The sequence below is a fragment of the Hydractinia symbiolongicarpus genome, chromosome 11 (assembly GCF_029227915.1).
Source record: "Hydractinia symbiolongicarpus strain clone_291-10 chromosome 11, HSymV2.1, whole genome shotgun sequence".
Taxonomy (NCBI): Eukaryota; Metazoa; Cnidaria; class Hydrozoa; order Anthoathecata; family Hydractiniidae; genus Hydractinia; species Hydractinia symbiolongicarpus.
In genome coordinates this window covers 23,988,345-24,015,568 of record NC_079885.1, presented here as the reverse complement: position 1 = coordinate 24,015,568, position 27,224 = coordinate 23,988,345, and the positions used below count along the sequence as shown (strand labels likewise).

Sequence of the window (27,224 nt, the reverse complement as noted above, 5' to 3'; positions counted from 1 at the left end):
CTTTACATACAATCTGGAAAACAAAAACACAGAAATGAAATACTGAACTTCTATATAATCTCCCCTTACACATATACACCTCCCTAATTTTTCAACATAAAGGAATACAACTAGGGTAAAATTATACAAAATTGTCTGTACAATAATCAATCTTCACTGTATAAGAAAAAAAAATTATTTAATGCTACATGGGCTGCATTTCAAAATAAATTTTTGCCAGTTAAAAAGTTAACACTAATAAAACACTAGATTATAACTATATCAGGATAGTTCAAGTGTTTGAAGCGAAGCATAACTGCTTGCTTTATAAAAAAACTGATGTGTTATAAAGACAGATTTTTTTCACAGAATGACAAACATTAATCAATTGCAGACAGGGTTTTCAATATAACCATCACTTAGAAATAGTATTGAAGTTTTCTTTTAAGTTCTGCCTAAAAACGCAAATATTTTAACTAATCTTCGCTTTCCGAAATATATAAAATAAAAAATTCAGCTCAAACTTAATCCCCTTACAATTCCAATCAATTATCCAAGGTTTATTCAAATGATAACATGCTTTATTTGTCCAGATAGGAAGTGGCACAATAACAACAAAACATAACAAAGAAAATATGTTACAAAAAATCAATAAAAAAGAAGTGAAATTAGGAAAAGAATTTAACTCCTTCTTCTTGTGGATTTTCAGCTGAAAATATTTGTGCTTTACCCCTACGTTCCAACACCTGTAGCGATTTTCGTAAAACATTTATATCAATGGCATGAAACTCTTCACCTGTTGTATCGTCCCCTGAATGCAGTTCGAACAACGTGCACACAGTGTCTGTCATGCCATTTGCAGAAACCCAATTATATATCATATCTGCCCATTCGTCCGGTGTTCGCCACATTAAATAACAACGTCTTTTTTCTTTAATATTATCCCATTCAACATGGCCAGTTTTTTCCAAAGAATTCAAAATTTGTATAATACCTTCCAAAGATAGTTTCCTGTTAATTGCTTTGTTATTAAAGAGCACATCTGTTTGCGCCTCCACAATGTCAAGTCGATAAAGTTTATGATGCTTGTAGTAACTCAATAAAAGATTTTTCCATGCTTCGATTTGTTTTGCTCTGGTATCAGAATTTGGTTGGATCGTATAAAAAGGTGGGAAACTGTACTGCCATGGAAATTCAAAAGATGTCATTGTTATTTAAATTACTTTTGCTAAAGTGAAAAGGAATGCAACATTAGTTGAAGTTAAAAAAATAAAATTGATTCACTAAACAAAGGAAAAGAGTACTATCTCGAAAAGGACAACAATAAACTTTCTGAAAATGTAAAAACATGGTGAAGAATGTTTTATAAAAGCCATGTAATTGGAACTTTTTTGCCCACCTACAGACAAAAAACAAATCATTTTAATGGCCTTATTGTGATTTTTTTTTGCAGTAAAAAAAACTTAGGTAATTTTACTTTATTTGCATTTAAAAAAATCTGATAGTCTTTTTTTAAAGCTTGTAATGAGGGCTAAACATTTAATCAACATAGACCATGTGAACAGACTTCTAATAAATTTTTGCAAACACTTAGGCTCGATTGTGTAAATGATTTTAAACCAAGGATGTAAAGCTGTCAGGAATGGTAAATTCTTCGGCAATCTTTAGATACTAGTCGGTAGCTAATCGAAAAATCCACAGGTTTGTGGGCCTTCATAATTTGGCACACATAATAACATGAAGTAAAGAAATTACGCAGACTGGGGGTCCTGGGGGTACATATTTCCCACATCAGTATTTTGTGCATTTTGTCTAACAATTAACCAAATAATTATATTACCACGGTGGGGGTGAGTTTAATTGCATTTGACAAGCTGAGTGTACAGAACAAATCGCACAACAAAGATTTCTGCAATATAGAAGTATTTTTTGAAAGACAAATACAAATTAAAATATATGTAAACCTACAGTTAGTTTTCCCGTCAAAGTAAAAATTTTTACATTACAATTGATTCAGTCATATGTTGCATATAAATGCCGTTGTAAGAAAGTCCTAGAAATATAAAACACACATCAAAATGACATATAAAAAGCCTAAATCCTAACAAATATAATACTCCTAGAATAATTGATATAATAAACTTTCCTAAAAATCCTGCATGCTGCAAAAAAAAAAAATATTCTCAAGTGCTAATGGGCTACCTTCAAGTAAATGATAGTTTCTCCATTAAGTCAAATGTTTTCAGTTGCCCTGCCTCACAAAGAAAGTCTGAGTAAATATTAATTGCATTCCACACATCTGGTTTCCCCTTCTCATTCAGCAATTTCACAATATCATGGCTGTTGTGAACATCTTTTAGACTTGCATAAAAATCACTCTGTACAAATCTTGGCATGATGAATATAAAACCATACAAGAAACCCCACGCTGCTGTGTATTCGTACTCTTTCATCATCTTATCAAACGTAAACATCAGATCTTCATTTAAATCAAACTGCTGACAGCTACTTACAAATGCATTGTAATATATCTGCAAAAAATCTTGAAGATGTTCTTTACGCATTGTTGGTGTCGATACTTGTGATAGATATTGATGAACATCAGTAATTGCAGATGAAAATCGAATAATTTGAAAGTCAAAAAATCTAGGATGGCCATTGGGATTTTTAGGGAAAGCAATATTCCACATGTGAAAATCACCATGACAAACAACTTTAAATTCATCATCACAATCTAGTGTATTATGCAGAATAAACATAATCATGTCACTCAATTTTTCCAGTCGTTCAATTGCGTCTTCAGTAAAGTTTATCTGGCTGAACCCTTTTTCGAGGAGAGTGGAATTTCCATTTTTTATCTCTGTAAGGACAGCCTTCATTATCGAAATATTTTGTTTGAATGTACCCACAAAGTATGGTCCAGTCACCTCATGATGTCCTGGATTGAAACATTTATCAGCAAGGAGAGGGTATTCTTTTAAAAAGTCGATGTTACACTGATGTTTCATACAGTAGGATGTTGAATGAAACACAGCTAATGACTTCAAGACAGAGTTGATTTGTTCTGGACTGTGAAATTCATGCTTAGCTGTTACATAAAAACTATCTGGACTAAAACATTCTAGTGTAACATAGAAGCTCTCTTTCACATATCCACTGCCATAGAACTTGAAAAACATATTAGCAAGAGATGCATTTCCCTTCACAGTTTTCTTTTTATCTGCTTCGAATTTACATAGGGCCGGTAAAATCCTTTCATAAAATTCCACTTCCTTGTCAAATGTTGAAATTTCAATATTGAACAATTCTGGCACTGAGCCTTCTTTGCAAAACTTTAAAAACAAATTGATATCTGGGACATTTTCTTTTAGTTTTACTGTAACTGCGTCATGGTTACTAGCTATGTCACCAGAGGCAAAGTTTTTAACTTGTACACATTCAAGTATTTTGTCCTTATCGATCCCAGACTTGACAACTAATTCTTGAAGAAAGGTGAAAACAGCATCTTGCAAAACCATACTTCTTCTTGCCTATAAGTTGCAATAAAATTGTTATTAAAACTATAACAATAACTTTTCAGCTTGTCAGAAGGGAAAATGGACAGACTTTGTGCAGAGAAATTTGATTTCAGAACACAGTCTAGATCATGTTGAATGGGACAAACAATAATTACTTGTGGAACAAAAATATTTATATGTAAATCATGAACAGCTGCTAATGATTACAACGTTGACGATTGTAATATTGTTACTTCTAAAATCCCATTGTTTATACTTTCCTCAGAAAAATGCACTCTTAAGTCAACCTATAGATCCTATACCTAATCCACTAACTCCTGACCCAGATAAAAAAATTTGGTAGCCTAAGATGTCATCAACAAAGCCCCTTCACAGGTGGTAAAGCGGGTTTTCCACTAGGCAGATTATTCCGTGTGGAGCGGAGCGGCCATTGTTGTTCTTGTGAAAATTCTGCCAAAGGCGTTCCGGTACGCGCGGAATTAAAAGTTGAACCGGACTCGACTTTTCCGCCACTGTAAATTCCGCGAGCCAATCAAAATGCTTGATTTCGTGTGTTTTACATAAAATTTAAAATAGCTGAAAGCTGAAAGGAAATAGCGAAGCAGTAGCTGTGAATGCATCATTGTGAACCATTGTGACAAGAAAAAGGGAAATAAGATGTCTTTCGCAGAATCTAGTCAGATTTTGATGTCATGCACGCCAGTAGAGAGTCAAGTTACAGAATTTGACAAAGAATTGTTTATAGAGGAAGTAAGTAGAGCTTAGCTAGCTAGCTAGTTTATTTTTCTAAAGCTAAACTTGGTTATCTGTTTTTTTGTTTGCCATAGTCAAATAACTATTTTTAAAACATTTGTAGGTTCGGAAATTTCCATGTCTATGGAACACTTATTCCACTGATTACAAAGACAGAAACATCAAAAATAATGCATTGCAAGAATTGGCAAGAATATTTCAAAAAGATTGTAAGTAAACCCCTACTATCTCATAGCTACATATATATTTGCTGTTGTTTTTATTTTCAGAAAGAAAGTAAAATCACATAATTTTTGGAATCTGATATTAAATATATACCGTGTATATATATATGGCTTTTTATTATTTGTAGGCGAATTCCTTCAAAAACAACTAAAATATTTAAAAGACAACCTGAAAAAATGTCTCGACAGAAGAACAAGGATGACAAAATCAGGTGCAGCTGCTTCGTCGTTACCAAAATGTAACTATTTTGAACAGATGTCCTTTCTTTATGAAAGAGCACCTATGAACTTCCCAACTGAAAGCAATGTACGGATACAGAGTAAAGAAAATACAGAACAAACGTGATCAAAGGAAAGCGTTGATCAACCCCCTGATGTAGATTTGTTCACACCACCACAATCTCCTATGATTTTGAACAAAATTACGGACAGTGGCAGCGCTACTGTCACGGCAAAGCGGGAGAAAAGAAAACGTAGTGAGAATGCAGAAGGAAATAGAATTTTGAAAGAGTTGGATGCAATAGAGAAAGAATTAAAAGCTGGTGATAAAGAGGAATGTGAAGATAGTCTTTTTTGCCGTAGCCTAGTGCCCACTTTAAGAAAATTATCTGCCAAGAAGAACAAAATGGCAAAAATTAAGATTTCGCAGCTGTTGTTTGAAATTGAGTTTGATGAGGCATGTGAATGAAACTAATTTTCTCTTTAACATTTTTTATATAACATAACATTTTTTACAGTATTTGTATGGATGTACATTTTCTATACATGTTGACATAAATTATTCAGTTTTTATTTTGTCCTGTACTATTGACAATATCCCACTGCCATTCTACTGCTCCTTTATTGTTGAAATAGCATTTAAATTCATCCCGAATTAAGGCTGCCTGTTTTGAATAATTGTTTGAACTGTCCTGAATACCACTGATACTTTTAGAGTCTTTTCTCCATTCACCTGGAATAATATTGTTTTGGCTTCCTCTATCAACATAGTTTTCTGGGCAGTAATTATAAGTATTATTTGCATTGGAAACAGTCATTAAGTAGTTATGTAATGCCACCACTGCTTTAGTTATTAATACAACTTTGTCAACTTTACTTATGATGGGTCGGCGAAGAATTCGAAAGCGGCTTGCAGCAATTCCAAATACATTTTCTACTACTCGCCGCGCTCTTGAGAGCCTATAGTTGAATACTCGCTTTTCTTTTGCCAAGTTTTGAAGTGGGTACGGTTTCATCATGTGAGGTTTCAGCCCAAAAGCATCATCACCTATGAAAGTAAAAGGCAACACACGATTTGACTGTGGTAGTTTTGATGCTTTTGGAATATTAAGTAGATTATTCTCAATGCTATAACCAAGATTGCTGTTCCCATACACACTACCATCACTTTGTCTTCCTGTATCTCCAATATCTACCATTAGAAATTTATAAAGTGCACTGCACACTGCCATAAGCACAATACTGTGTTGCTTTTTATAATTAAAGAATGCTGAACCTGATCTTGCTGGGGCCTGCATCACAACATGCTTTCCATCGATTGCCCAAGCAATTTGGAAAGTTCCATTTTTTATAAAATTCCTGGGCTACATGTTGCCATTCTTCTGGGGAGTTTGGAGGTTTAAGATAGTTTTTGTCAGACAGAGCATCCCATATGGCCCTACATGTTTCAGGGATAATCCTTCCTACAACAGTTGGGCTCATTCGAAAGTTTGAGGCAATTGTCACTTGTGCATCTCCAGTAACTAAGTATCTCATAGTAACACATAATCTTTCACTTGGTTTGATCGATTCTCGCATTCTTGTTTCTTTCTTTACAACAAGGGGAGCTACCCAAGACAGTAACGTTTCCAAATCAGAAGGAGACATACGAAAGTATTGGAAAAACAGTTGATGATCATATAGCTTCAAATCCTGTATCAGTAAATGAAACTCCCCCTTCTGCTTTCGTTCTTGGTAAATTTGGCGTATCCAGAATCTTTTTTTATATTTCCTATTATTTTCTAATGCCAACAATTTCAATAGTTTAACTTTTTTAAGAAGAACTAATCGGCCACTGAACTTCATGGTGTTGTTTGCATCATGGTGTTGTTTGCATAATGGCGCCGTGCTTAGTGGAAAAATAAAATGCGTTCTGCGAGACGGAAAATATCCTCTGCGCTGAACGCTCCGCACGGAATAATCCGCCTAGTGGAAAACCGGCTTAACTGCGGATTACAGTTGATACCTAGCCATGCAATCCTTTACTTGTGCAGAGGTGAATGCCAATGAGATGAGGATGATGCAAGTCTACACAACTGCACTTACAAGCGGAACAGGCAATATAATTATAGGCATTATTTTGTTTCAAATTCCTTTTTCAAATTTGAAACTGAAATAAGTTCCATTAAAAGAAAAACAAACTTAGAGTATCAAGTTCAGAAATTAAATTTGCTCAGCTAGCCAACCTTTGTGTGGAACTGGAAGAACAGTTGATGGCTCAACTATTATCACAGTACTGAGAGTCGAGAGCATCTTTGCATGTGCAAAGCGATCACTTGGCCCTTATTGATAGGCCTGATATATATAAACAATTCCATTGTTTGCATTTTCAGTGGTAATCTCTTTTAGCTTTAACATTTGCGTGGCAGGAAAAAAGATGGGGGCACTAGGTGAAGCAAAGTAATTATCCATCCCACGAAGGGATTCTTAGGAAGTTGGATGAATTCAAATAAATAAAATAGCAACAATCTACACTTAATAATTGTTTATAATCTCATCAGTGTTTCTGTGAGAAAAAATCCACAGGAAAAAACCTCTTCAACAAATCCTAGCATCATTTTTTCTGTCACACAAATGCCTGAGCTAAAGAGCTTACAACTAAAAAGTAAACAAATGACTTCATGCTGGAATCCATCTATACGCCTGGCAAGGAGTTAATGGTTCCAGCGGCAGGGCTATGGTCCTTGTTTTTGTTCTTTACTTAGCTGAGCTAGACAATATAAAATATTTTGCTATTCAGATAGGCAATAATATTTGTTACGCACTACGCAGTTATTTTTCAAAATTGATTTGTGAGATCTTCTAGAATTGAAAATTCCTCGAAAAGTCAATTTTCGATGGGTCAGTCTGGGGTAAACTGACTGACAGGAACAAGAAAGACCACAAGCCCCACCTAAAATTTGCGAAATTCAGTAATTCAGTCTAACTCCCGTGTCAGTGCTCAGAGAGGCAAAAACTTCCATTCCTGCAGGACAATGTATTCGGACTGATTTAGGCAGCCATATAAATAATAAGAACAAAAACAAAACCAGAAACTAACCTACTGAATGAAATGACCTGTATATAGCTATATAGGAAGAGAGGATTGACACCAAATGCCAAACAGCAGAGCAACAAAACGGCAGGACAGATAACAGCTTCAGCACAATGCTTGTTTTCACGTTTCCCGGCTCAAGGTCCTAATTCGGAATTTCGGAATTTAAAACGGCTGAGTCCAGGCGCATCGTTGGTGTATTCACCATCAATATAGATACGCCACAACAAAAGAAGAAGAATCGAACAGCACCGCAGAACAAAATTCCAAAAAAACTTCAAGTTTTTTTAAACATATGAAACTGACTAAATTTCTTTTGAATGTTTTATTGGATTAGCACGGCGAACAATTTACTAAGGAAGATAGATGCAATGGTACGTTATTTTTATTACCATGTATTGTGAACATACATAAGCTTTACTGATATAGGAGTTGATATACCACGTTTAAAATTTATTGAGCAGCACAATTTTTTTTCGCTCGTGGACCCAGCCACCAATTTTTATGGTCACTTTAAAGAAAAAAAACTTTTAAAAGTCATTTACAAAAGAGGCCCTTCAAAGCGATTCTGGCACTGAATGGTTTAGCATTGTCAAATCACAGTTTTGATGCCATATACTTCTGGTTAGACGTCCCTTACGAAATGTATATACCTGATGAATATATCTGAAGTAGCGCAGAACAATATTTTCGAGGAGTCGCAAATTTAACTATTACCAAGCTGAAAGTGAAAGAAAGAGATCAAAAATACACTTTTCATTTTTGACGCTTAGAGGCTGAAAAACACATGACATGGAAAAGAAATGACACAACTTTCTTTCAACATGATGGTTCTTGTTTATGTTGTTGTTGAATGAATTGTTCTAAAGCAGAGACGGTATGACAATAATTGGCAAGACAAACTTACTATTGGAATGTATAAAATAAGTTGAAACAACATTAACTGACAGTAAAAATGTCGGGTTTAGCATATTTTGCTCAAAACTTACTTCCTTGAAAACACCTTCCCATCCTCGGCCTCTGCAGTATGTCCCGCCCTCTTAAATAAGCGCCCAGGGTCAACCATATCAAAAATATTGTACACATTTGTGATTAGTCCAGGAGGACCTTTTCTGTGGCATGTTTTCTTAAGTGGAAGAACATAAAATATATTTTCACAACCTCGTCCCCAGGGGCTTTTGCCTTTTTGACAGTAGCCGTCAAGTAAGCCTTAGCGGCTTTGACATTGTCAACAAACCCTCGGGACGAGAATAAATAATTTCATTCAATTTTTTTAAAGCTGTGAAGAAATTGGAACTTCTACACGTCACAACACAAGATATTTTTAAATAATAACATTGTGACTTTTTATGTCGTAGTAATAACATAATTCTTTTGAGTTTTTTATATTCTCGTTTCACGAGACTTAGGTGAGTGAAGCATTAAGAAAATTTAAAAACCAAAAATATGGCGATATGTTTGGAGAAAGAGTTCGATAACTAGTTTATCATAAAAATCTTTGTATTTGGTATACTCGGTTGTTAATGTTCAATCTCTGTCACGGTTCATAAATTTCTTTGTTCAGCAGCAAATAAAAATATTGCAGGATTATTTGACTGTGTAATACAATTCGTGATAAATTTCTCTATTTTGAATAATCGAACCAAACAAGTCCTTCAAGGCGTTATAAATCTCTTTTTTAGGAAAACAATAACTTAGAAATACGCACGCTATTCAGCCAATCAAAGTAAACATATAAACCTTTGCACTGTGAAATTGATTTCTGGTAGAAAATTAAAATATAGCGTATACTTTATGTAGATTAACCAATCAAAATGCAAGAAAAGTTTACCTTATTATAATGAATTATTATATACTATTACTTTATTTTATATTTAAGAGTAGCGAATATCAAGTGACTGTAAATGTTTTGCTCACTCAAGGGGCTTGTCTCCTGCCATCTTCTTTTTTACATCATACATTTTATATTAAAAGCTAGTATATAGTGACTACCCAGAAATTTTTAAATTTTGCACCTCTATTGACGGAAAATACCATTCAAGGCGTCATCGATCTTATAGTTAAAAATCACGATGAAAGTTTCGATATTTTTGTAATTTAGAAAAGTTGCATTGTTTTATTGGATTCAAAATGTAGATAAAAATTTCCATCAGAAACCAAAAGGTAGAAAGACATATATACATATTTACATTACACGACTACAATAATTTAAAAAACGATAAGAACACTAGAAATTTTACGGGGTGCTGGCACTTTTTAGAAAATGCGGTTCAAAGCTGAAAAACATTGTTTGCTAAATGCATTTGTAGCAGGCATTCCAACTTTTATAACGTCACACACAAAAGTAGCTTTCCTGGGTTATCTAACTTTTGAAGAAATGACACTAAATCTTTCTCTCTTTTTTCTTCTCTCTCTTTCTTTCTTTCTTTCTTTCTTTCTTTTTTTCAGTAGGAAAATTATTAGGGAAGGGGGGGGCTGTGCCCCCTGCCTCCCCCAGTTATTACGGCACTGATTTATATCAAAAGTAAAAAAAATCTGCCGGTATACACCACATCAAATCATATATCAGATAAAGATACGCAAAGAAACTACCGATATTTTGTTATCCAGGTCGAAGTACAAAATGTATTTTCTGTATTTCTAAACATTCCGAAAACGAAAGCGTACCAGACCGCATCTCACTATGGCCAGTTTAAAACGCCAGAAGTCATTCAGCCATAATAATGAATATAAAGAAGACGATAGAAGTAACAAAATGGGAAGAAGCATGAGTGTTGGTGCTTCAAGTGCCTCAAATGGATATGTAAAAAAGCAAATACAGAAGCAGAAATCGGAAGCTAAGTTGGAGAGAAAACTGAATTTATTTAACAAATTAAAAAGGTTAACTTTATTTTTTTAATATACTTTTAACAAAATAACTTGTGCCACTGCAGTCCTGGCATAACTTACTATACACATTATTAAATCATCCACTTCCTATATATAAAAACATAGTGGCAAAAATCTAATGACTTGTGTTAGCGAAGTGCCATTTAATTAAAATTTTAACTAAGAGAAAAATTGGAACTAAGCTGGTATTATACCTGATCAAGTGAGTCCCATTTCTCAATAGAGTAAAACATGCCTCATGAGATGACACTTTTTGTATTTTAACTAGGAGGCAAGCCGCTAGCAAAAAGTGCATTCCAATTAATGGTTAGGGGCCTTCAAAAAAATGTTGGGCCCTGCTAGCGGGATATTTTTACTAAGATTCAGACCCCTCCCCCCACTCTTTTAGCAGATTTCCATTAGTGAGATACACACATTCAGATAAATCTTGGAAGACTCACCCTGGAACTAATTAATTAGCCATATAAAATATATAACTCTTTATCTATCTATATCCCAAAATTACGTTTTAAAGATTTGAACTCAACCCACGAGGGTGCCGATAAGCGGCATACGCCGTAAAAAGTGTGGGTGTTTTCGGTGTTTTGAAAAAAATCAGGTACTTGCCTGAAAAAACCTGCATAGTCCCAAACAATGCCCGAAAAAAAAGAAGATTCACCACAAATGACTCTCGAAGAATTTTTTTAAAAAGTATAAAAATTAAAATGAACTTACTATGTGGTAGCGAAGTTCTTAAAAGAACTGTTTTTTTATGATTTTTTGATAAGATTTACCTGATAAATAACTTATATATAAACTTTATTAACTCCTTTCTCTTCAAACGCATTATTTCAACTATCGTCAGCCATGTTATGTTAAAAGGTGTTGCATTTGGGCAATGTTCCGGGCTTGTTCGGGAAAGTGCGAGCGGTTTCGGCGGACAACTGTCAATTTAATTCAAAAAGTGGCACAAACTTGCCCGTATATATGCGGGCGTTTGCGGCTTATTGGCACCCTCTTCTCAAGCCCAGTTTTTAATAGATGGAATCACGTAATTGGGCATTACGTAAGTGATTACGTAATGCCCAATGCACGCGCAGAAATGGAGGTAAAAATGTAAACAAACTAAGCGGAAAGTAACCTCTGTTTCTGTGCGCAGGAAAAACACAGCACTATGATTAACTGTATCTGATTGCTCCTTAGTGTTGGTCATATTGTTTGTGTTTGACTAAGTTTACTTCGGAAAAGATTATTTCAGAGGAAATCTGAATATTTTCAAAATTTCGAATTGTTTTTGCAGATTACAAAGCAAAAATGTAATTAATGTGAGAATGAGGCAAAGAAAATCAATATATGTTCAGTATTGCTTGTTAATCTTGAATTTTTAACATTTGATTGATTTTCATCTATATTAAATACATGGGCGAACCCATGGATTTTTCCATGGGCTAACAACTAGTTTAGCACTATTTCTAATGTTTTTTTTAACTTTTAATATATATGCATATATGTTTTGTACATAGTTTTATTCAATCAGATTTTATGTTATATAAATATCCTATGCTTAAATCTTAATGATCTCAGTCTAGCAGTTTTTGTCAGTAAAATTTACTCCGTGAGCCCTAAATTGCAGACATGAACGACTCTTTGAATGATTTCGACCTCCTTACAGTATTGGAGGTCTTCATCAGACTATACTTTAAGTAATATTTATTACAGTATTAAGAAAAACGTAAATGCTGAACGACCATTAAAATCTGTTTTTAATTATAAACTTCTCTGTCTGAGTAATCTACATTTGATTAGAAACGCTTGTGCAAATTAATTTGTGTGAGCGGTTGAAAGTCGAATCTTCTTATGCTGCAATTTAAGTTAACCCTTTTATATCTTTTTAATACAAGAAGACTTAATTAATGATGACAAAAACATTAATAATAAAAAACTTAAATTGATAAAAAATGAGATTACATGCTACTATTGTATCTCTATAGTAGCTACTTAAATTTCACTGTATCTTATTAGCAACAATGAGTAAAACCAAAAGCAAAAACAAACCTATTAGGTAGACTTGCAAGAAGAAATTAATTTAATATCAGTCAAGATTTACATAGATTTACAACCCTTGATAATAAATTCTGAAACTCTGAGACGTATAATACACGTGTGTTATAATATACATGCCCTTTGTTGGAAAACAGGGCTTGATATGAATTTTTATAAGACCAAGATATATTTCTCAGTGAAATATCCTTAAACAATACTTCAGACTGAGGTTGCTGGTAATAAATGTACTGCATGTGAGAACACATTACGGTTGCACCTTTTGCTTCTATGAAACATACATATGGCTTGGAAGTACTTTTTACAAAGTCTGATGGTCAAAACAAATTTCTATTTATTTATGATTCTGTACATTTTTTGTTTTGTGTTACCTACAAAAATAAAGTAGGAAAAGTTTCCATACCAGAGACAGAAAAGTAATTTGTCCGCCACTGAATGTTTCAGTAGAAACCAGAATACCAAAATTCAAAATTGGTAACATTTTTCTGAATCTAGGGTAAGAAGTTAGAAATTTAATCACCATGTTATTTTAATATGTACACATTTTGTTGAAACACCCTATAGCATATCCTCAGTTGTACAGACAGGACTGATATGACATTATTTAAAAATGGTTTTTTCTGAACTATGGATGTTTTTTGAAACAAAATTGTTTTATTTTTCTATTATATTCTTTTAGTGTGCATCACACCAGTCCTTCCTTATTCTCAAGTTCTTCCGGATTTGATAACTACAGAGGAGTTATAAATTTATGCCTGCTTTTATTGGTAAGTTTAAGGCTGTTTTGTTGTTTCATTATGTTATATTTACTGTATCTGCTTTTTTACAAACTTTATTTTTCCCTCCTTATGTGAGGAAGTTGAATATCAAGCATCTTTTTTTAGTATAATATACAAGTCTGAATGTGTCATTGACTTTGGTCTCCAATATCGATTTTGTCAGAATTACAAACATTTTGGGACAGTTCAGACAAATATAGCGTGTCTAGGAGTTTGGTTACTAAGCATAATCTCAAGTCACCATGTCTATATATATAGTTTAGTTTAAAAGAAATATAGGTTTTAAAACAATGTGGAATACTGGAGAAAACAACTTGACCTCTAGATTTATATTCCAAAATTGACTCTTTGTTTTTGGCAAACTGAAAAATTTCCCAAAATAGTTTCAATTAAAATTGGGCTTTTAGAATGCCACTGCTCAAGATCCTTGAAATTAGTTGTATATATAGCACTTCTGTGAGGACTAAAATTTTTTCTATGGGAAAATTCGTCACTTTCCTGAACTGCAAAAGTTCTTTTTCTGCAAAAACGTTTAATTTCATAGAACTGGGAAAGTATTTTCCCCACCAAAAAATTTTGTTATAAAGATAAAGTACAACAGTTTCTTCCCCTAAAGTATATCTTCAGTATATGTGCATGTTGCTTAAAATGTGTTTTTTTGGAAGTGTTTATTTAGTTTGTTGTTGCATCACTTTTAGGTGTTATCAAATTTCCGAGTAGCATTAAATAATGTATTAAAGTAAGTCGACTTTGTTTTCTTTGTTTTAATGCAATTTTAGTTGCAATTAAAGCACTTTTTTGTTGAGGCACGTTATTTCGAAAAATAGTGAATAAAAAACTTGACTTGAAAAAAAAAGGTTCATGAAGATAATTAATCAATCGTATACTTTATGTACATTAACCAATCAAAATGCGAAAAAAATTTAACTAATAATTTTTTAAATTCTTGTGTGACTTTTTTAGTCATTCTTTGGTAAAAGTAGAATTTATTTACATTTTTTAAAAAAAATTTTAAATTAAAATTTGTTTTATAGATTGCTTTTGTAAAATATTATAAAATCTTTTCACAATCCACATAACGAGACCTCTTTTGGTTGTAAAAAAGAATCATGTTAACTTAACAAGTCTGGCTATAGACTTGGCTTGTGTTTTTAGCCTCTTAAGGCAATATCACAAATCCTAATATTAAGATTTGTGATATTATAATTTTCTGGTATCAATTTGAAAGATCACTTACATGCTATATGCAATGTTGTACTTCAGATATGGCGTTTTGGTGGATCCTCAGGTTATTTTTCTTTTCATGGAACAGCCATACAGTTGGCCATCAACTACATTAGTGCTAGGTATGTTCCCTTCTTTATCCCTGCATGGTGGTAATCTTTTAATCGTTCAGTATAATTAATGATTATAGTTTTTTGTTAATAAAACTGTACTGCTTTATTTTAGCTTCCAATATATTTATACAAATTGCCTTTTACGTGGAAAAAAGTCTTGAAAAGGTATAAATATTCTTAACAAGTACAAAACCATTCGCAGAAAAATAGTTTGACATTTTCCCAATTTTCACTCCCGAAAGTTTAACTGATCATTGCATCCAGTATAGTCGAACATTATGAAAGAGATGGAAATTATTCTTATCTAACTAACCTGCAGCCTATCCTCAAACAAAAGACAGCTTTGTATCGTGCAAAAATATGTGTCATGGTTACCCACAGCCTGTTCCACACTCTACCTTATAACCCCAATGATTAACCCATGCTTAATACAATTCTATTCAACAAAAAAAAAAGAATTTTAAACCAGTATGCTTTCCTTAAGGCCTGTGAGCATCACCTCCATTTAATTGTTTCTTCACTTTATAAGTACTGTTAAAAAATACGAAATATGTAAGGAAAAGTTCAAGAATTGGCTTTGCTGTCAGCATATTTGTTGTTGTTTAACTGTATTGTCATATGTTCGCCAATCTTTTCCTTATTTCTCTTTTACAGGAAAAGATTTCTGAGCGGACAGGTTTTATACTTCATGTGTTTAACCTTGCATGCATAATTGTGATACCGACTATTGTGGTTGTAATTTTCAAACCGCTACCATGTATGTGTTCCTTCATTTTAATATGTTTTTAAGAATGATCAATCAACATCTCTTTGTACTTATCTCTTGTAAAGTATAACAGATCTTGCCTTTATATACGAAGTGTCATGTTTGAAACATACTTCCTCCTTCTGTTATGTAAAGGTTCTATCACTTCTTAACCATGCATTGATCAGCAGTAAGGGGTCTATCCACAACAATTTTTGCTTTGCTTGTTTCTTGCTAGCTTATTGACAGTCTGACCGTGGACAGAATTGTCAACCTCCCTCTCATTGGTGATACAACAATTAGCCAGTGCATTCCCAGATCTTTTCCCAATCTGTGATGTTTATCACAAGGTCTGTTAAAGCATAAGGTGGAAAATTTTAATTTATTTATTGTTATTTGTTGTAGGGTTTGCGACTGTCGCTCTATGTTGGTATACTTCCATCTTTTTAAAACTTATATCCTATATGGCAGTGAATAGATGGTGCAGAGAAGAAAAGATTGTGAAACGTCAAAAAGGTAAAATCGAATATTGCATTCTGCTTTTTTTGTGTTTTTTTTTTTGTTTGTGACTTATGCAGTAAAATATTAAATGACTTTCAAATGTGATGACTTACGCGATTATAAAAACATCAACTTCTGTTCAGACTTTTGTTGCCTAATACTTGACATGGCATGGTCATACCCAGATATTTATTGTATATGCTTCTTAATTTTGTTAAAATAAATAATAAAATCCTACTTTTTTGGTCATGTATCCACAAAAGCATGTACTTTGAGCTGTTTTCTTTAGATCCAGATTTAAAACCTGTTGGACCTGTTGTCTATCCAAATAATCTCACACAAGCAGGTGAGGTCAAATTAAGTTTTAATTCATATCTGTCTAGCACGTTCAGATTGTGATAGTCAGAAAAAAAACTTCTCCAGTCCTCAATGTGGGAGGGCTGACGTATTTCTGAGATCTTTTTACAGTAAAATGCGAGACCGAGATTTGTTAGAAACTGCTGCCAATAAAAGCTAGAAGCGTACCTTACCGACGGAGAAATTTTTAGAAAAAACAAAGAGAATTTTCATCTTGCAAAATTCAGGGTTAACGGAGGTAAAATGACACAAAGATTATCATAATTTTGATTTAAAGATTAGAAATTTAATAGAAGAACCGAATTACGCGGTTAAAAGCCTAATTGAAATTTCGCATGTATGTTATTTTGTAGCAAAATACGTGAAAATGCGAAAATCTCTCAACGTAAAAATATCTCATATGTTATTCGCTATTTTATTTGAATTATTTAGATATGTACTATTTTGTTGTGGCGCCCACATATTGCTATGAACTGAATTTTCCACGAACATCAAAAATAAGAATTCGATTCTTAGTGAGGAGAATATTGGAAGCAGTAAGTTGAGTTTTTACATCTATCGACTACGTAACAACGCCGAACAGACATCTGTTTGTGTATTTTTTCTCAAATCGTGTCTGATGATGATCTTTTATGTCAAATCCATGTGATTAATAATGATAAAATACGGTTAAACACTGTACAGAGAATTTGTGCCTGTTAATTTTATCTGTATATTTTTTGTAGCTATTTCTCAATGCTTTGATTCTTGCTCTTGGCCAACAGGTAGGTGCATATATAAAAAGTATTTTGGACTTACGTTCTCCCTGTATAGTTCATCTAACAATTTGTAATTATAAAAATCTGGATGTAAATTCTTATTAAGGAGTCAGGATTAGGCGAGGCAGCAAATGCATCACCTCGTTTATTTCAATCAATGTATTCGTATGCATTTTTTAACTATCTGATTGACTTTTTATAAACTCATAAACGTGTTATTAGGCCAATAGAGGTTTTTTTTGGATTTACCGTTCATTCTGCTTGTAATTGAAACTTCTTTTTTGCTTTTATTTAGTGGATTGTTCCAACTGTCATACATTCTTTGAAGCCTTTCCAGGTAACGTCATTGTATAATGATTTATTTTCTTTCCTGTCTTCTTCTTCAGGGCGATATCCAATACCTTTCTTTTTGGTTGGTGCACTGACGAAAGGTTTATTTAGCATATTTAGCTTTTGACTCAACGGTGGAGAGAAAATTTTGGTGAAAGGGTTGCTAGAATATCGTATTTTTGCTTTTAACCGAAATGTGAGTGCTACTTAGAACGTGGAGGCTGCATGAAGTGTTATGTTTACTTTTTCCTTCTAGGAATTGGATTTTCCTCGTTTTTTCGAAAGAATTATGAAGTTGGCTGTAAGTTCATTTTGTGATTTTTCATGCTAGACTTACTCAGGTGCTTAAAAAGGTGCAAGTACTGATTTTCGACACAGTTAGCCCTATCGCGAATAGACTAAAGAGATGTTTATCTTTAAAAATACTGGCTACGTTAAATCAGAAATATTGGAAATTTAATTCAACCAACAGGATTTACAAATAGCAATCTAATTCTTGTCTTTGAGAGTTTGGGTGTATTTTAAAACAAACCGTTCGATTTTTAATCCAATATTTGAAAACATATTTTCTGTTTTTAGATTCCGAATCATTTTCTGTGGTTGATGTTTTTCTACGCGTATTTTCACAGTTTTCTCAACATTGTGTCGGAACTCATTTATTTTGGTGATCGCACGTTTTATAAAGACTGGTGGTATGTATTCTTAAACCGAAATTACCTTTACTGGAGTAGCTTCTTATGCCAGACCCTGGATGAGTGGGATAATTTCTTGCTCCCCTTAGATTTCCTTCACTTGCTTATTGCAAAAATAGCCCCCCCCCTTAGCTCTTTGACTCGATTTTGAACCCGATTTCTGCCTACCTGCTACCGCAACGTACGTGAACCTGGGCACTGCCGGGTGGGGAATTTAATTATCTTTCATATAATATCTATAAAGTTGAGTTATTACGAGTTCTGGCTAACAAACAACATTTTAGCATTCCGCCTTTGCTGTGATGCCAATTTGCTTCCTACAGAGTCTAGAAAAAGGCACTTTTCAAACATTAGGAAACAACATCAAAATAAGGTTAGCTTTTAAACCAGCCATATCAATAACAATGCGAGGAGTCCTAACAAATGTGCCTCATTAAAACAGACGGCGCAGTGGATTACAGCACGTTTCAACCAACAGGCATCGCTCAATATGAAAATTCGTGTGTTTTAGGAATTCACCAAACATCACCTATTTTTGGCAAAATTGGAATATACCAATCCACAGATGGGCAAAAAGGTATGTTTTCTTATCGGATGATAACCACACTGTTCTCTCAGAAATTTCGCATCAGCTTACGTTTTTATCAAATTACAGCAGCATAGTTCTCCCAGACGTTTTGTATCAGCTTTGTTTTTCTTAACTTTTAGACATGTTTATGCTCCACTTCTTCGCAATGGCTACACCAAGATACAAGCCAGTTTGTTTGTGTTTTTCATCAGTGCTTTCTTTCACGAGGTATGAAAGAAATTCAACTTTCTTTTTATCTGACGATTTTTTTAGGTTTTTTAAAGAATATTGTAGACTCCTTGTGCGCTAGCTAAACACCTTGAGACGAGTTAAACGAAAATTGTGGAGTTGATCGATGCAAAAGTAGGAAGTAATTCTCGTTTCGACCAATTCCGGTTCAGTGAATACCCGCCTTTACAATACTTTTTTGTTACAACAAAAGTTCATTACCATTTGTATTGAATAAATTTGCTAAAGATTGCCTAAAATGTCACTAATTTTTCGCACGTAGTTTTTTTGCGGATTTTGGCCAAAGTTGTGAAATAGAAATACCTCAAGATACCCTTCGCGAAAATTAGTACCCGGAAGGTAGGAGCAGTAGGGTAATCTCACATTGGATTCATTCTAAGATGACACATCCATTTGAAACCAAGTAAAATTACTTGCACTAGTAGATAATTTTCTTTAGATTTTAATTTCTTTATTTTTTAACATTTGTATTTTGTCTTTTCTAGTACATCGTGAGCATTCCACTAAGAATGTTAAAACCCTGGGCTTTCATGTCAATGCTTATGCAAGTTCCACTGGCTGTGATGACATCTTACATGAAGAACCCGTGGGGTAACATAGTCGTGTGGCTGTCTCTGATAATCGGCCAGCCTATGGCCATTATGATGTATTACCATGACTACCTGGTTGTGCATAATTTGCCGAACTAAAGGAACATTCTGGGATTTATTCATTTCCAGCGCGTGGTAACTGGAAGAGAATAACATGCTTGGTGATTTTATGTTGGTCTTTGGGTATTTATAAAAAAAAGCGAAAGAAAAAAGAGATATTTATCGAAACAAAAAGAAATATACTTAGGATATAGTGGCTGTGTTTTAGCGTTTAAAAATCTTTTGGATGTGGGCGTTTGAACAAAATCTTATGTATGCTGTTGTCGGTAACTATTTAGACTTGGTAGATACTTAATTCCTTTTTTATACTAATTTTTGCGCCTATTAATTTTCGCGCAGGATCAAAAAAAGCGAAAAAAGAATGTGACTGCAACGGTTAGGGAATCAACTTACTGCGCGAATTCAAGAAGAATTAGTATAAAAAGGGTAAGGTTTTTTAACATTAACAATGTTAGTGACTAGCTTTCTAACGGCTTAATTAGTTTGGATTAGTGTGCCTAGGCTTGATTATTTATGATTGTCATTTTAAGGGAATTAATTTTCGCTAAAATTGAAATTTGCGAAATTTTGTGTTTGATATATTTTTTTTTAAAAGTGCACTTCGTGAAAATTGATGGTTTTATATTTAAATTTCCATGCCTTACTTTTTCTGAGCATGCATTTGAATTTATGAGGAAACTATTTTATATTAATTTGCGAAATAAACTTATTTAAACTCGCGAAAATTACTACTCGCAAAAAAATTATTTCCCTTTTATTAATGTGCATTTTTTAAATTTTTTGCACTGTCATACACACATTGCTAGCTAGCTGTATATCGGTTGTAACTTTTGCAATTTCTGCCAAGCGCGTTCTTTTAATTGTTTTAAAGACGGTAACAACACGGTGATGTTTCACTCTTTGAATTTTTGTAAGCTTTTTCGCCACGACACCTCGATATACTAAGAGAGAGGAACTTTTCCAACACTTCGCTTTAGTTTAAAAAGTACAGACAGGTATAGAGAAAGCAAATTATCAAGCCTCATTTTCACTCATAGAACAGAACCTGATTGGTTAGTAAGTTTTTTTGCTTCGCCCTGATTGGTTGTTCTGATGAGAATTAAGCTAATTGGTTAAAAATATTCAGATAAAAATGAAAAATTAGGAAATTGACCAATTAAAAGCTAGCACTATATCTATTACGTTCTGTCCGAGTGAAAATCCGGCTATATAACTTAGGCTCCTAATATACAAAACAAATTTTTATTCTCTTTTTTTAGGATATTTTCTTATTTAGATTTTATAAATAAAGTATTTTGCTAGAAACTTCACACACGTAATTGTTTATTCACATCTTTTGAAAAGATAAAAATGTTTTTTAATTAACATAAAGTTGTTTTTCTATTCACTGGATGGAGTCCGCCCTAGCAACAAGCCCTAGCAACAAAATGTCGCTGTTACGCCAAAAACGATCATGACGTGACATCGTCAAATTTCAAGAATGCAGTCTAATTATTTGACTTATATCGGCAAAGACGAAAACACAAAATGAATTGCGTATGAAATAACCATTAGTCAAAAGTCAACGGCTAGCTTTGGAAGATTTTTTCTTTAAACAATGAGGTTGCCTGTTAACCCAAGCGAGTGTTCGAATTATCAGATAATAGGGAAGAAATTAGAATTCGGATATATTTTCTCAAAATTCTTTACTGAGGACTAGAAGAATATGTTACAATGTTTAAAGTTAAACTCCAGGTACCTTGTAAACTCCATTTTACTGGAAATGTAGAATTTATTAAAAAGTTAAAGAAATTATAGACCACTATTAATGTAAAAAAAAGTCTTTATTTTTATTACAATATTGGATTATGAGTGCGCAAATGTTCGAGTTAGCGAGCGTTTTTTAGCCGGTGGATCGAAAAAAACTGTTCGAATTAACGGACTTCGAATTTAGCAGTATAATAATTAATAATAATATAGACTTTCTTAGACCAAACCATCAAGAAACCTAGGATGTTCATCATTAGTAGCAAAGAGGTGGAAGAGAAAAGCAAGGGAAAAAAAAGGTGTGTTTTGAATTTGATGGACTATCCGTATACGCATCATTTCATTTTGTTATATGTTAGTGTGCTATTTATTTTATTTTTTCATTAATTAAAAAAAAAATAGTTACAGTTAACGTTTTTTTAAAAAAATACGCGTGTTATCAAAAACAAAAAACAAAATTTAAAAATCGTGAAATATGAACGTCATTTCAATTATGAACCTCCGTCACCCTCCGTAAGTTCTATCAATGACGGGCGTGCTTGGTGGACGATCTAATGTAATAGTGTCCATTTTGAAGGTTTGTAGTCTAAATTATTGCTAATCTTTTAAATTTGTTATTCAGTTAGCAAGGTATAAGAGCTCCTTATCCTAGTCAAATTTCTTTTTTTTGTGACTATCCAACTAGTTGTGTTTTTATATGTGGCTTTAATTTAAAAGTAATCAAATGCAGTTTAACTACACTGAAATTCTTAGTGAAGAAGAACTACTTTGCTGATCACTAACATACTGCCCAGCAGCGAGCGGGTTTCGACCTGCGGTCCCGAGAACTGTGAGCCGCAGACGAACCCACTACACTACGTGCAGCAATATGTTAATGATGAACTCAGATAGTTTATCCGGATGGTGTTTTTACATGTAGGTGAATATTTATCATAGCACATCCGTATTTCATTCTCAACAGCCCGATCAGACCTCTGATCATGACAGGCGAGTATAATGCGTGTAAGTCATATTGAAGAAGAACTACTTTAGTCATCACTAACATACTGCCAAGCAGCGAGCGGGATTCGATCCGCGGTACCCAGAAATTCTTAATTAGTATTCTTATGCTAAATGCAGTAAGGTAGCTATACCTTTTATTATTGTCATGAAAACTTATTTTACAAATAAAATTACTCCGTTATTGTTTTAGCTGGATGGGGTAACAACAGGCTTTTTCCTGTATTTTTTTTTAAACCAAAGTTGAGATAAAATTTTTATAGATAAGGGTATTACGGCCATACGGATATGCTGAATGGCCAGTACTAAGCGCTCAGCCTGGCGTTACGATTAATTTTTGAACTTTTACGGGAACTTTTCTCGTAAAATAAAACAATGTTGTTAAGGCGGTCCCCTAGAAAAAAATTCTAAATTTCAAGAATTGTCTTTTAGCTGTTTTCTGACAGCAAATTCATCTTAGAATACCGTGGCAAGTAGTGCTTATGACAAATTTAGGTTTGTATTGCGCATTCTGGCACTTTTTTCAACCGACGGCAAATATAGATGCATAGCAACGCCCATAGCAACCATTTTTGCATTTTTAGACGGCTTTCTTGCCCCTCTCTCGATGTTTAATTCTTCGCAATAGCTAGATGATACTTAGGGCCTCCTAAGGCAATATATGACAGTTCTGAATATTAAATGTGGTATTCCAAACGCAGTCAGAAAGCTGTCTTATCGATGCATGCTCCGAAGTGACCTCGTCAGAGTTTACTCGTCATCAATTAGACTCAAGTCAAGAATGTCCATAAATAATTTTTAAACAAGTTTTTTGCCGTTTAAGCTCGGAATCCACGCGAAACAAGAATTCTCAAGATCGAAGCACACACGCTTTACAACTTCTTCTGTCGATGCAGGCATTAGTACCACGTACTGTTTAAATGAAACCTATTTTCAAATCGGAGTTTTGTCTTTCAGTTATTTTGTCGAGATATTGCCTGTTTCGCCCTGTTTTAGCTTTTCTGTCGTCCAAAAAATAACGCATCAGTACTCCGGAAGACAAGTCAGCCTTGCGAAAATGCGCTTCACTCAATCCATAAACGTGACCCTTGAGGAACAAAAGCGGCCAAAAAGGCGCTTTAAATAACGCATGTTATTCAGTTATTTGGCTAGGCGTCGAGCAGCAAAATGTCATATTTTGCCTATACCTCTTCTAGCAACGGGTAACCATGGCAACCAATCAATGAAATTTTTGAATTAATTTTGTCGTCCCGCCACATACTATGATATCCTCACCAAGTATCTTCAGAAAAGACAATCCTCTGCGATATAGCTTTTTTCTAGGGGAATCGCCTTAAGTAAAAACAGGTTTTAAGCTGTGTTTTTTTTAAATTTTACAAATCTTTTCCACAAAATTAAATTGTTTCAGAATGCATACATTAAGTTTACACCGGCATTTTCTACCCAATTTCCCTCACATGGCATGGGTTGACCCGTAGCTGTGGCAAAGGCGCTTGCAAAACATGCCCGCGCTGTGGACTCCACGGACCTTGTGATTACGAAGCGAACTCCATAAACACAAGGCCACGCGCCACATAAAAAAATATTTAGATTATTTCTGGAATAGTAAATTTATAGCGTGCCATTTTGTCTATGTTAAGTAGATAATCATTGATCAGAAAAAATATTTATGTTTACCTTTGAACACGCAAAATAAACAATAGATGGATCAAATAATCTTATATATCAGTCTTGTAAAAAAGTGGCTTAGCGGGTACCTTATTCGTATTAATTCGTTATGTGAAAATGTTCGTTAATGGGGAAAACATGGCAATTAAACTGCGCCCAAAAAGTGCTGCTCAAAAAAACTGTTACAAACAGGATGATTCTGTGCCTTAACAACATTTATATGTTGTCTGGTCACATTTTACTTTTTTTCGCATTTTTACCTTGCTTTGAGGAGTAATTCAAACTTGCGCTAATTATAATACACATATATTTATTATTTAGTTTAAATTCTACACCAAACGAAACTCTGTACCAACGTTTTTACCAACGAGCCTATTTCGAAAAGATTTGTTAATTTTAGTTATTTTAATTATAAATAAATAAATAAATAAATAAATAAATAAATAAATAAATAAATAAATAAATAAATAAATAAATAAATAAATAAATAAATAAATAAATAAATAAATAAATAAATGATAAAAAGCACCAGATGAGAGGGAAGTAATTTTGGTTTTACTTATTATTTCATTTCGTTCTCAGTGATAATTAGTATAAAGGCATTTAACTTCGAATTTTCATAAATATAATAGCTTCATAACAAATGAATTTAAATCATTTTAAGCCAAAGTAGAGTCCCCCAAGGTGACTAGGAAGTCATTATATGGTTTAGACTACTCCCTTTCAAAACTAATTCGCCGGGCCTGAATAAAAGTCCACATGGTATTTTCTTTATTTTAGGTCTTTATGTGGATTGTAGATAGATCAACCACTTTACGCCCCTTGCTACTAACTACTACTACTATTACTATTAACTTGCTACTATTTACGCCCAAGGCCGTTATTGTCCTTCCGATGTTCTACTTAAGTTTGAATATTTTTAAGCAAATAAAAAATATATGGCAAACAAAGATCTGTGAAAACTGGATTTTTAAAAAAGAATGCTTACGTCAGCAAAAATTTCTTAATTGTCATGTGACACACATCAAGTTGGAACACACATAACCCAACACAAGTAAAGTTGGTGAGGTGGGGTGTTTCTACCCTTCACAGGCGAGACACTCGCCCCCCTATAGCACGGAATGATTAGGGTTGACGATATTTGTCTAAGTGAAATTTAATCGTGCTCAGAAGCATCACATAAATTTCAGGGCTGAATCAGAGATATATTTCGTCAGATAAAAGTATTTATCCGACATTCCATAAATTTTGAAAAATACATCGAAAAAAAACCAGTTAGTAAGACTAAAATATAGCCGATGTAGGCCTAATAACTCCTGAAAAAGCCAAAATTATGTTGGAAAATATCATTTCGGGCATAGAACTTGAATATAAATAAAATAACCAGAAGCTTAATCATTGTAAAAATCAGAGGGATGTTAAACGATTTTCTTTGAAAAATATATATTCGTCTACACATTCCAGTAGACATCATCAGAGTGTATATTTTGTACAAATTAAAAGTTAAAATGTTACAGTAAGTAAGCGTTTCCATGGATACATATATATTATATTTATATTACTGGAATTTTGAAGCAATTTGCTATTGTTTCTTCATATAACTTTTTGCTGATCGAGTGTTATAATGAACTAGTCAGTGGCCCGTGGTAAATCCACTCGTCCGTTCTTTAATACCACATTTTGTGTTCCTCGCTACTTGCGGTACCATTTTGCGCAGAGACAGATTTACCCGTGGCAATAAAGTGGATAAAAATATATCGCATTTGATATTCGTATTTCCGTAGCACGATTTTGTAACTCAGCAGGGGGTCCGCGCAGAGACAGAAAAAATACGGCTATTATTAAAGAGACTTGTCGGTAGCCCGTGGAAAAATCCACGGTGTCACCCGTCCTTTATATATCGCATTTCGTGTTTTCGTAACACAACGTTTTTCTTGCACACAAACAGACAGACGGAATACAGATATTATTAAAGAGATGAGCCTAATTGGCTGGGAGCACAATTATCCAGGGGTAGTTTTTGTCAGGGTCCTGGAGTTGCCGTTTCGCTCGACCCTGTCTCTCTTGGGGAGATTACGTCAGGATTATCCTGGGTGAGAAGGGGGATGGGCAATTATCTAAGAAGAAATTGTCCTGCCATTTTAAATTTACAATTGTAAAAATTAAATCATGGGATAACATTTAGAACCACCGTCGCTTAATCAAAGAAAACAAGACGTATGATATACGCAAACAACCTCGCGAATAAAGTTTACAAAAAACTGTCTATCAAATTGTGTTTTTGTTACGAAGTTAGACACGACATATTTTGCTATTCAAATAGGCAATAATATTTGTTACGCACTACGCAATTATTTTTCAAAATTGATTTGTGAGATCTTCTTGAACGGAAAATTCTTCAAAAAGTCAATTTTCGATGGGTCAGTCTGGGGTAAACTGACTGACAGGAAGAAGAAAGACCACAAGTCCCACCTAAAATCTGCGAAATTCAGTAATTCAGTACCCCCCCTCCCAAAAAAAAAAAAAACCAAACAAAAAAAACAACGGGGTATAAGAAAGTCACTCAGTGAGAAAAAGCAAAATAAAAAAATAATATACAAGTAAATCTTAATTGTTCGAAAAAGAAATAACTGCAGTTTAAAAAATATTACCAGAATTGTCACAAACAGCAAACTTCGGTAAAAAGAATCCTGTGCACTTATGGCGCGGAGACAAATAACAAGAACGGAATCAGAAAAATTATGTTCTTTCGAAGTGTTTCCGAAATCATATTTCTCTATGTTGGCGTGTCATTAGCGTAGCGAAAAGAATTTCGTTCTCGCCATTATTTATATATAGTGGAGCGTCTTCGTTTTTCTGTTACGTATTGTTGTGGAAATTTTATTTTTTGCAGACTACTTTTTAGGCATTTGGGAAGACCTTATTTCTGCATACATTCACTTTTGAAAACTTTCTTGGAAACACCTTTACTTTACCAGTTAGTTGAATAAAGCTTTGGAACACTTATCTTTTTAAAAAGAAACAAGACGTATGATATACGCAAACAACCTCGCGAATAAAGTTTACAAAAAGCCGTCTATCAAATTGGGATTTTTGTTACGAAGTTAGACACGACATATTTTACTATTCAGATACGCAATAATATTTGTT

At 33.7% G+C, this 27,224-nt stretch overlaps 3 protein-coding genes across 3 annotated transcripts; 1 reads left to right on the top strand and 2 right to left on the bottom strand.

Annotated features, from left to right (window-relative positions):
• Positions 1-35: 35 nt before the first annotated feature.
• Positions 36-1,228, bottom strand: LOC130614549 (vacuolar protein-sorting-associated protein 25-like). The gene has a single exon (XM_057435973.1). It carries the CDS (start codon positions 1,185-1,187, stop codon positions 648-650), a length of 540 nt encoding a protein of 179 aa, XP_057291956.1. The 5' UTR covers positions 1,188-1,228; the 3' UTR covers positions 36-647.
• A 657-nt stretch (positions 1,229-1,885) lies between these two features.
• On the bottom strand, positions 1,886-7,928 carry LOC130614548 (uncharacterized). The gene is made up of 2 exons (XM_057435972.1): positions 7,773-7,928; positions 1,886-3,509 (listed from the first exon to the last, which is right to left on the bottom strand). The coding sequence occupies exon 2, from the start codon at positions 3,495-3,497 to the stop codon at positions 2,184-2,186; it is 1,314 nt and encodes a 437-aa protein (XP_057291955.1). The 5' UTR covers positions 3,498-3,509; positions 7,773-7,928; the 3' UTR covers positions 1,886-2,183.
• A 2,450-nt stretch (positions 7,929-10,378) lies between these two features.
• LOC130614222 (diacylglycerol O-acyltransferase 1-like) lies at positions 10,379-21,032 on the top strand. The gene is made up of 16 exons (XM_057435645.1): positions 10,379-10,646; positions 13,375-13,462; positions 14,173-14,213; positions 14,738-14,820; positions 14,924-14,976; positions 15,466-15,568; positions 15,962-16,072; positions 16,347-16,403; positions 16,847-16,950; positions 17,140-17,178; positions 17,468-17,509; positions 17,759-17,803; positions 18,082-18,194; positions 18,706-18,771; positions 18,903-18,990; positions 19,497-21,032. The coding sequence occupies exons 1-16, from the start codon at positions 10,450-10,452 to the stop codon at positions 19,698-19,700; spliced, it is 1,434 nt and encodes a 477-aa protein (XP_057291628.1). The 5' UTR covers positions 10,379-10,449; the 3' UTR covers positions 19,701-21,032.
• Positions 21,033-27,224: the final 6,192 nt, after the last annotated feature.

Coding starts and splice junctions, on each gene's coding strand:
- LOC130614549 (XM_057435973.1), bottom strand. CDS start 1,187: ATGACATCTTTTGAATTTCCATGGCAGTACAGTTTCCCACCTTTTTAT.
- LOC130614548 (XM_057435972.1), bottom strand. CDS start 3,497: ATGGTTTTGCAAGATGCTGTTTTCACCTTTCTTCAAGAATTAGTTGTC.
- LOC130614222 (XM_057435645.1), top strand. CDS start 10,450: ATGGCCAGTTTAAAACGCCAGAAGTCATTCAGCCATAATAATGAATAT. Junction 17,804..18,081: donor AAAGAATTATGAAGTTGGCT/GTAAGTTCATTT, acceptor TTCTGTTTTTAG/ATTCCGAATCATTTTCTGTG. Junction 18,991..19,496: donor TCAGTGCTTTCTTTCACGAG/GTATGAAAGAAA, acceptor TGTCTTTTCTAG/TACATCGTGAGCATTCCACT.